Source organism: Danio aesculapii, chromosome 7 (assembly GCF_903798145.1).
Source record: "Danio aesculapii chromosome 7, fDanAes4.1, whole genome shotgun sequence".
NCBI lineage: Eukaryota > Metazoa > Chordata > Actinopteri > Cypriniformes > Danionidae > Danio > Danio aesculapii.
Window position 1 is genome coordinate 3,121,185 of NC_079441.1, and position 12,511 is coordinate 3,133,695.

Sequence of the window (12,511 nt, forward strand, 5' to 3'; positions counted from 1 at the left end):
CAAAAAAAGAATCTGAAAATGTGTGTAACAGCGCTGAACTACTGATCCACGTTGAATACTTTATATGAAAGGCTTTAATAATGATGGATTTAATCGAAAACGGGGAAGAGCGGAAATTTTGTGTTTGTTGTTTTCTCACCTCCTCTTCCTCCAGCAGATCTCCTTCATCCTCATAGTCGTTCATTTCTGAGTGTTCCCTCTCTTTCTTCCCGCTGGAGTGCTGCGGCGACACCTCTTCTGCTTTAGCGCTCTTCACGTCTAGCAAAAATAAGCAGACCGTTTGATTGCCACAAACAAAACGAAGGTTTCTGCAGGATTAAGACCATTGAAAGACTGGATTTAAACTGAAGATTTAGGGTCTCATTTATTTATTTTTATTTATTGATATTTTTTTATTTATTTTTTATTTATTTATTTATTTATTTATTTATTTATTTTTATTTATTTATTTTTTTTAATTAATTTCTTTTTTTTTTTATTAGAATATACAAAAGGTACACAATTTGAGAATGCAAATACAAAGAAAATGAAACAATAACAAAAATACAAAATACAACAACAATACAATCAAGTACCGGCAGGTGCGTATGTTAGTGTGTGTGTGTGTGCATGTAAAGGTAACTTGGTAAACAGGTCAGAGTACATACAAAAGGAACAATAATGGTCACTAAATGAAGCAAGTAACTTATATAAGGAGTGACAACAATGCTAGTGATATAATAATAGTAATAATGACAGTAAACAAGCAAGAAAGGACAACAGTAATAATCATAAACAACAACTACTACAATAATAAAAATAATAATAATAAAAATAAATCCCAAGTACTACACCAACTACTACTACAGAGAGTTTCTAATGCTACAACTATTACTACTGCTACTACAGCCACAACCACTACTACAATGTGTACTACTACTGAACCTATTACAACAACTACTACCACTGACACTACTACTACTACTACTACAGGAATGACTGCTACTACAACATCTACATCAACAATGTCTACTGCTTCTGATACTACTACACAGACAACTACTACTACTACAACAGAGAGTTTCTAATGCTACAACTATTACTACTGCTACTACAGCCACAACCACTACTACTCCTACAATGTGTACTACTACTGAACCTATTACCACGACTACTACCACTGATACTACTACTACTACTACAACAACAACATCTACTACTGATACTACTACAGGAATGACTGCTACTACAACATCTACATCAACAATGTCTACTGCTTCTGATACTACTACACAGACAACTACTACTACTACAACATAGAGTTTCTAATGCTACAACTATTACTACAGCCACAACCACTACTACTCCTACAATGTGTACTACTACTGAACCTATTACAACGACTACTACCACTGATACTACTACTACTACAACATCTACATCAACAACGTCTACTGCTTCTGATACTACTACTACTACACATCCACTACTTCTGATACCACTATACCAACGACATCTACAACTACAGATACTACTTCAAAAACCCAAACTACAACTTCAACCACTACTACTACTACTACTACTACTACTACTACTACATCAACCTGAATAATGACAATGGTAGAAATACTTGTAATAATGATAATGAGGAGATAACAGGACAAGTCAGGACAGTACTAATAATAATAATAATGATAACAAAAGTAGAAGTAATAATATTGATGATAAGGGTCTTATAAATGTGGCGTACGCACAAAATGGGTGGAAATGTGCATACGACACTTCCCATGCAAAAGTTGTGGTTAATAAAAAAAAAAACAGACTTGACTGGAGGATGTGCGCAGCTCTGAGTAAACACATTTAACTTGAATATTGACTTAATTGAACCACTTTAAATCATCGAATGAGCCATAATCATTAATAAATCAATGTATTATTTATTCTGGTGTACGCATTTTCACCGCCCATTATTTTGTGCATACGCTTTTTTTTGACTGCCTTACTTACGCTGCCGTAAGGATGACAAAAAACATCCTGTAAATATCACAACTCAGTTCCTCTAAAATCAGTTTATACTGAAGTGCACAATAAACAAAACGTTTTGAGAGTTTAGTGGCATTAGATATTGCTAGATGTACCATTTTTGTTGATTAGTCTGATGAGATAGACTGATTCCTGTGACGCTACAGGGACAGACGAGTCTTCGCTGAGGCCAGCTTTCAACCAGCTGAGACTGCAGCTCTGCACAAGACGTTTAGCCAGCGGAGAAATTAAAATGGTCGTGCCCAACTGAGCCTGGTTTCTCTCAAGGTTTTTTTTTCTCTTCACTTTCGTCAATTAGTGAAGTTTTTCCTCCTTCGCTGTCGCCTCTAGCTTGCATGGTTTGGGATCTGTAGAGCTGCGCATCGTTGGATTTGCTCTTCAGTGTTTGGACTCTCAGTAGTGATTATTAAACCACACTGAACTGAGCTAAACTGAACTGAACTTAAACACTACAAACTGAACTACACTGTTCCTATTTACTGTGACCTTTTATGTGAAGCTGCTTTGACACAATCTACATTGTATAAGCGCTATACAAATAAAGGTGAACTGAATTATGGTTTTCTCTCTCTATATACCTGATTTCTTGCTGTGGTCTCTCTCCATGCGCTCCAGGCTCTCCAGCAGATAGTCCACTTTGTGTTTAATCTGAGTCAGTTCCTTCTTAATGGTCTGGAGATCATCAGCTCTCACTGGAAACACAAAAAAACACACCGGTTACTAAACACTTCGGGCGTCAAATACACACTAGTGTTTGAAGATTGTTTTTTATTAAAGAAATAGCATGTTAAACCTGACCAAAACACCATTGAATGGATTGTGAAACTGAAATAAATGTTAAATGTTCAAGCTCTTGTTCTCTCCAAACTGGATTATTGCAACTCTCTACTAGCCGGGCTTCCAGCTAACTCTATCAAACCTCTTCAGCTGCTTCAGAACGCAGCAGCACGAGTGGTCTTTGATGAACCCAAAAGAGCACATGTCACTCCGCTACTCACCCGTTTGCACTGGCTGCCAGTGGCTGCTCGCATCAAATTCAAAGCTCTGATGTTTGCTTACAAAGCGACTTCTGGCTTTGCTCCTTCTTATCTGCTCTCACTTCTGCAGATGTATGTGCCCTCCAGAAACTTGCGTTCTGTGAATGAACGTCGCCTCGTGGTTCCATCCCTAAGAGGGAAGAAATCGCTTTCCCGAACTCTCACATTCAATCTGCCCAGTTGGTGGAATGAACTCCCTAACTACATCAGAACAGCAGAGTCTAAACGACTAAAAACTCAACTATTTAGTCTCCACTTTCCTTCCTAATCTGTAACTGCCTCTCTGGCTATACCACTAACTGTGCCCTCTCTCTCTCAAAAAAAAAAACGTACATTACTAATGCTTTGCTTCTTAGACTTTACACACCTGAAACTTGTCTATAGCACTTGTTCACTGTTGCTCTTATAGTTGTGTAAATTGCTTCCTTGTCCTCATTTGTAAGTCGCTTTGGATAAAAGCGTCTGCTAAATGACTAAATGTAAATGAAATAATCCAATTTGACATGCATTTTCTTTATGAATATTAGGGCTGCACAATGTATGGTTTCAGCGTTGATTTCGCAATATTCTGAGGATCTGCAATGTTGAGTTGGGACTGTAATTAACCAGAAATCATTTCTTTTTTCAGCCTGCATGTAAGATTTAAAGCAGATTTAAACCATTTGGTCACTATAGAAATGATCAAGTGTGTATTTTTAACAAAGAATAAATGCATTGAAATATTTCTACAATGAAGACTACAGTAGTCAGCTTTTAAAGTGGATCACAAAATTGACCAAGACAAGAATTGATCTTTTAATTTCTGTGCCTCAATACTGTTAGACTCAGCAGAAAACCATAAAACACTGTTTATTTCATTTGTATCTTTGTTCCATTTTTATTAATTTATGCTTGTAATATGTTTATTATATTTTATGCAGATTCACTGCCCTACAAAAAAAAATCACCACAATCAATGTAAAATTATGATTTATTTCCTAATAGAGTTATTAGTCATATTGTGACATTTTATTTATATCATAATATCTAAAAATTACAGAAGAAAAAAATATTGCAATGTCAGTTTCAGTCAGTTTCAGTCAATGTCAGTCATGCAAGCCTACTGATTATATTGTAAAATAACGCTGCACACTAAGGTTTCAGCATCTATATCGCAATGTGCGAGTGTCTGCAATAGTCATGTCGCAGGATCTGGTGAGTTGGGATAATAGTTGAACAGCTGAACAATTGAGGATCCGTGAGATTTGTGGAGTCACTATTATAACTGAGTGAAACTTTATCATTTGCATGTTTATTAAAGGCATTTCAAGAGAGATTAAAGCATTCAGGGACAAATACTTACAACATTTGCAACTTTAATAAAGAATAATTTTACTCAATTATTAATACAATGTTTAATTTGATCTTATTTCATTGGTCAATTTCTGTATCTGAATACGGTTTGACTATGAAAAACCCCAAATTAACTGTTTATTTGACTTATTATTTGATTTTCTCATCTATGATTCACACGCTTATAAAAATCCCCACAATCCATTTAAATTAATTAGTTTTTTCCCAAATAAAGCTGTTCTGGTGAAATTGTATTCATATCACAATATATATATTAAAGAGAAACAAAATAGAGCAATGTCAGATTTCTCCAATATTGTGCATCCCTATGGTAAAATGGTTATTTTTGTCGTTTCGCCATCATTACAGTGGTCTACAGTGTCACATGTCCCTTCAGAAATCATTATAATGTGATTTGATGATGAAGAAATATTCATTATAATTATCAGCCCTGAAAGCAGTCGTGCTGCTTCATGTGTGGAAATCACCGAAACCTCAAATCAACAATCAGAGCTTATTTACTGACACAAAGCTGCTCTAAATGCCAGTTTTGACACTGAGAATAACCCATCAGAAAGGATCCTGAAGATGACCTTTCTCTGTGTGTAAATGTCTCACATTTCTGTCAAAAAGACGAGAAAATAAGACATTTTTCCTAAAAATTCTAGTTAATGTTATAACACTGGGCTAAGACTGACTTCTCTCACAGATTGTTTAGTCCAATCTAAGCACAAATCAATGAGGCCTGCGATCGAACACTTCCAGAAACACATTCTTACTTGAAGGTATTGTTTAAAAACTGAATCTACATACGTTTTGTTTTAGCATTATGACGCATTTCCAGCAGAAACAAACCTAAAGTTGAACACAGAGCTGAACATGAACTCTATAATGGGAGAGGAAAATGTCGACAGTCAGAATATCTGCATTCATAGCGTGTTAAAAACACTGAATGTTTACAATTTGACAGCTTAGACCAGGCATGGGCAAACTCGATACTGGAGGGCCGGTGTCCCTGCAGAGTTTTGCTCCAACACTAATCAAACACACCTGAACGCCCTAATTAGTGTCTTCAAGATCACTAGAAAGCTACAAGCAGGTGTGTTTGATTAAGGTTGGTGCAAAACTATGCAGGACAGCGGCCCTCCAGGATCGAGTTTGCCCATCCCTGGCTTACACTATATCTGAATTGTGAGTTGTAGCGGTGATCATCTTATTGATTTGTATGTCAGTAAGAGAAAAGAGGTGGTGTCTGACCCTAGACGATTTGGTGATCACAGGCTTGTGACCATCAATACTCAAACCATCACACAGGTCACTTCATAGAAATATCTTGGTGTCTTCTTTGAGAACTCACTGAAATGGAATATACATGTTGACAATCTCTGCAGTGAGCTTCAGCAACGACTGTCGAAGTATTCATGGAGTGGATCAAAAATGTAAGATTGTTTTATCTAGGTATGGGACGATAATCGTTTTCAAGGTATACCGCGGTTTGGAAAAGGTTTCTAAAGGTACGTGTAAGCTTTTTCATTTACATTTTTTGTTTTGTTTTTTAGGACAACAGCAGAAAAAAATATCCAAAGATGCTGTTTTAAATTGCAAAGAAATCAGTGTTTTTGAAACTAATGAAGACAGCAGAAGTCAATTAATCAATTAAATTATTTGGCCTGACATGTTTACGGCTCTAAAATATCATAAATCTTTCAGAAAATAAAATATATTGTTTTCAAAGGGAAAAGTTTGTGTTTTTTTTACCCAGACATTTGAAAAGAATATATTTTAGAGCTGTAATAACAATACCGTCATATCGTGATATCTTTATCCAAGGTTATCATCCCATCAGAATCTTATCCTGGCCCAAACCTAGTTTTATCAGGCTGTTTCTGAGAGTTTAAGGTACGGTATCACAGCCTGGTTTGGCATCTTGTCAGTGCAGCTGAGATCTAAAGTAGTCCGTTTGATTCACACTGCTTGGAAAATTATTAGTGTCAGAACAGATGTCACTGCAGCATATGCATGAACAGGACACATTAAGACGTGCTAAACAAATAGTTTGTGACATATCACATGTTCTGCACAAGGAGTATGGAGTTGATACCTTCGGGGAAAAGGTTGAAAGTACCTTGCAGCAGATTAAGCCGATATAAACAGTTCCTTTTATCCGGTGAGCATTAAGCTATTAAATAATTGTGGTGGCTTAAACTGAGAGTATCTGTTTTGCTTATTTATGTGTATATATGGAGGTGGGCATGTAACTTTTATTTTGGGGGGTGGGGGGTATAGATTTATTAATTTATATTCTTATTTGTTTTTTGTATGTTGTACTGTTTTTCGATGTTTGTGATGACTGCAGCTGAGGGTAAGAGCCTAAGATAAATTTCCCTAACTGAGGCAGTAAAGTTTTACCTTTACCTTAGCTTTAACCTTAATTAGAATTAATAGATCTTAAAAATATTGAACCTGTTTATTTTATTATCATAACAAAGAAGTGTTTCTCAACCACATTCCTGGAGTTTCTCAACCACATTCCATTAACCACCAACACTGCATGTTTTGGATGTCTTCTTTATCAGTCACCCATTACAGGTCTTTCAGTCTCTGCTAATGATCTGAATAATACGGTGGCCGGGGAGTGCAAAGCAATATTACAAAGTGTGAAACACTTTTACAAAGCTCGAGACACATTTACATTTTGAAAAACTGTTTTATCCATCATAAGACACAATTACATAGGAAAAACAATTTTACCAAGGACGAAACAAATTTACATTTTAGAAAAAAAATTAAGATGCGAAACACTTTTACAAGTCCCGAAACAAATTTACAATTACAGATTCCTTACGGAAAGGGAATATCCTACACACTGGAAAATATCAGCTCGTGTGTGACTTTGTAGACACAGGTTACCACGAGTCTACAACTATAAAAAATAAAGTTTGACCAACTGTGATAAAACAGAGCTATTCTGAGAATATATCAGCGTGAGAGTATGTAGAAACATGTAAACGCAAATGTAATCAAAGCACGACATTTGTTGACTGATAAAGATATCAAAACAGACCTCAACATGTGTGTAGTCCTGAATAGCTTAGTTAGATGGCTCGATTGATACTCGCACAGAACCTTTTGACTTTGGTTCGAATCCTGTTGATGACATCTCAATTGTAATTATTTCTTTACAATAATTTTGGTTATATACTGTTCAACACAAATAATTAAAAAAAATAATAATCAATAATGTTTACAATGACACGGACACAAAGTAATAATAATCTTTATTTGGTATGGGCATGCTTTGTTGCTGTGAAAAAGCTGTGAAAATCTGCAAACCTGAATGGTTTACATCTGGAAAAGGGTCACCAGTCAACACAGACACCAGTTAAATCGTAACACCGGCTTCATTCAGTTTACTGTTAAGAGTCCTCAAGCAGATGTTTACACCGTGTAGACTTGACATCATGCCCATGATTACAGCATACGAGTGGCCCTTGTTAAAATATTGAACACATTGATGCAGTATGTCTGGTGTTTCCGTCTGGTCCGCGTCCTTTAGAAACTCCAAACACCGACCACACGTAAAGCAGAACCGCGTTTGCCACAAAACAACCCTCGACCGCAGTCCATGTTCGGTCACCATGAACTTTATTTACGCCATGTACTCCACAGCACGAATTTACCACGCTCACCAACAACACTACTTTTCCCTGCGTCACTTCCAGTGTGTGGTACATTCCACGTCACTTCCGGTGTGTGGTACATTCCCTTTCCGTAAGGAATCTGTCATTGTAAATTTGTTTCGGGACTGGTAAAAGTGTTTTGCGTCTTAATTATTTTCTAAAATGTAAATTTACTTTGCCCTTGGTAAAATAGTTTTTACTATGTAATTGTGTCTTATGATGTAAAACCCGGCTACCGTAGAATCAGGTGTGTTTGGTTAAGGAGACATAGAAAACGTGCAGAGCTGGTGGTCCTCCAGGAACAGGGTTGAGAAACACTGACGTAAAGAATTTAAAACTAATTAAAATAGCATTTCTCTAGAGAAATATTCCATCGTACGTAAAATCATTTCCTCAATAGTCCACATCACATATTTTCCTAGTATTGTGCAGCTTTAATGTGTATTTCCAACACCTTTTCATTCACTGTTCCTCACTGGTGGAACAATCTTCCCAATCATACACAGATTGCAGATTCACTGGTATCATGCCAACAACATCTTACCACACCACTCTGATCTCCAAACCAGACTACAACCCCTAAACATGATCAATTTGGAGTATTCCTCATACAGGTGAGTGGTCTTGACAAACCACCTGTATTGCCACAGCCATAATCACCCTGCAGCCCAAGACCGGTTACTCACTGACGCTAAGCAGGGCTGAGCCTGGTCAGAACCTGGATGGGAGACCACATGGGAAAACAAGGTTGCTGTTAGAAGTGGTGTTAGTGAGGCCAGTTGGGGGCGGTCAACCTTCGGTCTTTGCGAGTCCTAATTCCTTAGTAAAGTGAAGGGGACACTATACTGTCAGTGGGCGCAGCCTGTCGTACTAGACACTTTAACCAACACTTGCACCAGACACTTTCTAACATCACTCCACATCTCAAAAATAGCTAAATTATAGACAGAAGCTTCTGCTGAATGTGAATGTAATGGTGTGCCTTACTGGTGTGAGATTAAGGTGTGTGTGTGTGTGTGTGTGTGTGTGTGTGTGTCTCACTGGTGCGGGACGTGCGCTGGCTGCTCTTGGAGCTAAAGCTGCTCTTGGTCCTCCTGCTGCCGCTCACACTCACACGTGCACGCTTGGACGGGATCACAGCTCGGGACAGAGGAGGAGGAGGAGGAACACGCGATGGGTACGAGTACATCCTAAAAACACACACAGAATTATTATAATTAATTTAACTATTATAATAAATAGTTAAACTTCAATTATTTTACAGTTTTCCCCAAGTTCTGTTTAACAGAGAGAACACATTTCTAAGCATAATAGCTTTAATTTCTAATAACTGATTTATTTTATCTTCGCCATGATGACAGTAAATAATATTGTACTAGATATTTCTCAAGACACTAGTATTCAGCTTAAAGTGACATTTAAAGGCTTAACTAGGATAATTAGTCATTGTATAACAGTGGTTTGTTCTGGAGATAATCCAAAACTAATACTGCTTAATTGGTTTTGATGGTTTATGAAGACTCTTCACAGGCGTTAAGTATTTTTTACTCTAAAGACTACCCCTCAACACAACCCTCACATGTAGCATGTGGCAGATTTCTGACGTGAAAACAGTGTTAAGTTTGATTTAAGTGCTTTGAATTACGAGAATAATAAGGCATGTCCTCATGAACCAGCTCAATATTATAATGCACACACTGCCAGTCAAAAGTTTGGAATCAGTTAAAGGCCCGTGCACACTGAGACGTATTTTGCTTGCAGTTTCTGTCGACGTTTAACGCCTCGTAACTAAAAGGACACCAATATGATCGTGTACACCAACACGCAAAACACCAGGCGTAAAAAAAAGTGTCATTTAAAAAAGAAACGCCTCATGCTTGTTTTTTTCGTTTTGACGCACAACGTCAAAACCTTCTCCACCAATCAGATTGACACTTTGTTCACGTGCATGGAGCTGATAAGGTTAAAGTTAACAGCACTTGGAGGCGCTCAAGCGCAAAACTGTCAATGCGAGCGCACATTGAAGATGCTCAGAGGCGATATGAACATGGAGCTGCTTATTGCTCTGGTGAACAATCGTCATTTCTTCTTCGCTAGAGCAGCTACTTGAACCATTCATAACAACAAGCATGTCAACTTTGTCTCCTTCTGTGTTACAAGCAGGTCTCTGAAGCTTAAAGTTGTGTAGCGCCATCTAACGTCAAGGAGTGATTTTTCATACTCTTCTGCTCGACGCCTGTGAAATATCGCTTGGGTTTAAATCTGGAAAAACGTCACGTAAAACGCTGACGATAAACGCAAACGAAAAGCGACCCGGTGTGTACGAGCCTTAAGACTTTTTAATGTTTTAAAAGAAGCTATTTTATGTTTATTTTTCACCCAAGAATAATCCTACTTAAGATTCAACTTTAAACCCCGAGATTTCATAAAATTCTAAACTACATTCAATAAAACAACAATTATTACTGTATTCATTAGTAAAATGCAGCATTTCAGAGAAGCAGATTATTAAAAAACATGGTAACACTTGACAATAAAATTGCATTAGTTTACGCATTTATCAACATGAACAAACAATAAACTACTTTATATAGTGAGTGAACCAGTTGCCTTAAAAGCGACAAGTTGACTTGACTTAAAAAAAAGAATAGACCTGATGTAACTTGAGACTTTTAGGTTGATTTAACTGAACTTTCATAATTATGCACAGCCCATTTACTTTAATCCAGGTAATTGGTTTACTCACTTATTTTAAGTCAACTAGTCATTTTTACAGTGTATACATTAAAGCAGCAACGCGGTGGCTTAGTGCAGTGTTTCCCAACCCTGTTCCTGGAGGCACACCAACAGTACATATTTTGGATGTCTTCGTTATCTGACCCATTAACTTCAGGTTTTGGAGTCTCTTCTGATGTTATGATAAGATGATTCAGGCGTGTTTGATTAGGGAGAGATTGAAAATGTGGACTGTTGGTGTGCCTTCAGGAACAGGGTTGGGAAACTGGCTTAGTGGGTAGCGCTGTTGCCTCGCAGCAAAAAGGTCAGTAGTTCGAGCCTCAGCTGGGTCAGTGGCGTTTCTGTGTGGAGTTTGCATGTTCAGCCCGGTGTTGGCATGGGTTTCTTCCGGGTGCTCCGGTTTCCCCCACAGTCCAAAGACTTGCAGTATACATGAATTGGGTAAGCTAAAATTGTGTGTGTGTGTGTGTGTGTGTGTGTGTGTGTGAATGAGTGTGTATGGATGTTTCCCAGTGATGGGTTGCAGCTGGAAGGGAATCCGCTGCGTAAAACGTGCTAGACAAGTTGGCGGTTCATTCAACTGTGGCGAGCCCTGATTAATAAAGGGACTAAGCCGAAAAGAAAATGACATTAAAAGCGTTTATTCCAGATTGTTAAGGGGGTCACACACCCGAAGTGCCGCTCGGCGACGCACAGAGTCACGCCAGGCATTTTAGAACTCTACACATAGGTTTCTATCAGGGTATGCACACCGGCGCCGCAAGTCGGCAGCTGTCCGTGGCACCCAGCCACGACTCGAGACAGTATTTATATTTCTGCCGTACCACAGAGTGCCATCTGAATGGTTTAATTGTTCATTTATTAATAAAAAAAGTCATGCATCGTCAATTCCTGATAACTTGAAGTGTATTTTCTAATAAAGGGGTGTCCAAATGCAGTCCTGGAGGACCGGTGTCCTGCTGAGTTTAGCTCCAACTTGCTTCAACACACCTGCCAGGAGGTATCTAGTAAGAGCTTGATTAGCCGATTCAGGTGTGTTTGATTAGGGTTGGAGCTAAACTCTCTAGGACACCGGCCCTCCAGGACCAAGTTTGGACACCCCTGATCTGTCAAGAACAACTCGGACGTTAATTATGCATAAGAAATGTATTATGACTAATAAATGCTGTATGCTGCTTGTTCAAACTACTTATTTACAATGAGCTATATCAACGCAATTCTTGAGCTTTTTTTTTGGAGACGGCTTAATTGTTTTAAGTTCAATCTACTTAAATTTGTAAAAAAAAAAGAAAAGAAAAATAACCATTTGTGTTGGGACAACATGAAGGAACTGTGTGGAGCCAGACATTTTGTTCAGTGCATGTTCATTATTAGCTCTAATATTAGCACACTAACATTATCAGCACACTAACTTTATAGTAGTGTGATATGAAGCGTTAAATACATTTTACTGGCAGTGTAGGACATATTGAGCTCATTAAACAAATGTGTGTCCTCGCAAACCACTAAAACCAGCACACACACACACACTTCTTGAAACAGCAGACCCTCACAGTGCATAAATAATGCAAATAACTTGGATTTTAATAATGCATTAGTAAATGTTGAATTATGACTAATAAATGCTGTAAATGTGTTCATTATTAGTCAGTAAATACACTAACTAATGCAACCTTATTTTAAACTGTGCGCTAAAACAATACT

At 37.7% G+C, this 12,511-nt stretch overlaps 1 protein-coding gene across 3 annotated transcripts in view; it reads right to left on the reverse strand.

The window, feature by feature from the left end:
- Nucleotides 1–12,511, reverse strand: part of LOC130231541 (heterogeneous nuclear ribonucleoprotein C) — a 34,785-nt gene that overhangs the window by 3,184 nt on the left and 19,090 nt on the right. For all 3 annotated transcript variants that reach the window (XM_056460888.1, XM_056460887.1, XM_056460886.1), the window contains 3 exons: nucleotides 9,113–9,261; nucleotides 2,601–2,714; nucleotides 140–258 (listed from right to left, as the gene is read on the reverse strand). In XM_056460888.1, the coding sequence (XP_056316863.1) occupies nucleotides 140–258; nucleotides 2,601–2,714; nucleotides 9,113–9,261 (382 nt within the window). The remainder of the gene's footprint in view (nucleotides 1–139; nucleotides 259–2,600; nucleotides 2,715–9,112; nucleotides 9,262–12,511) is intronic.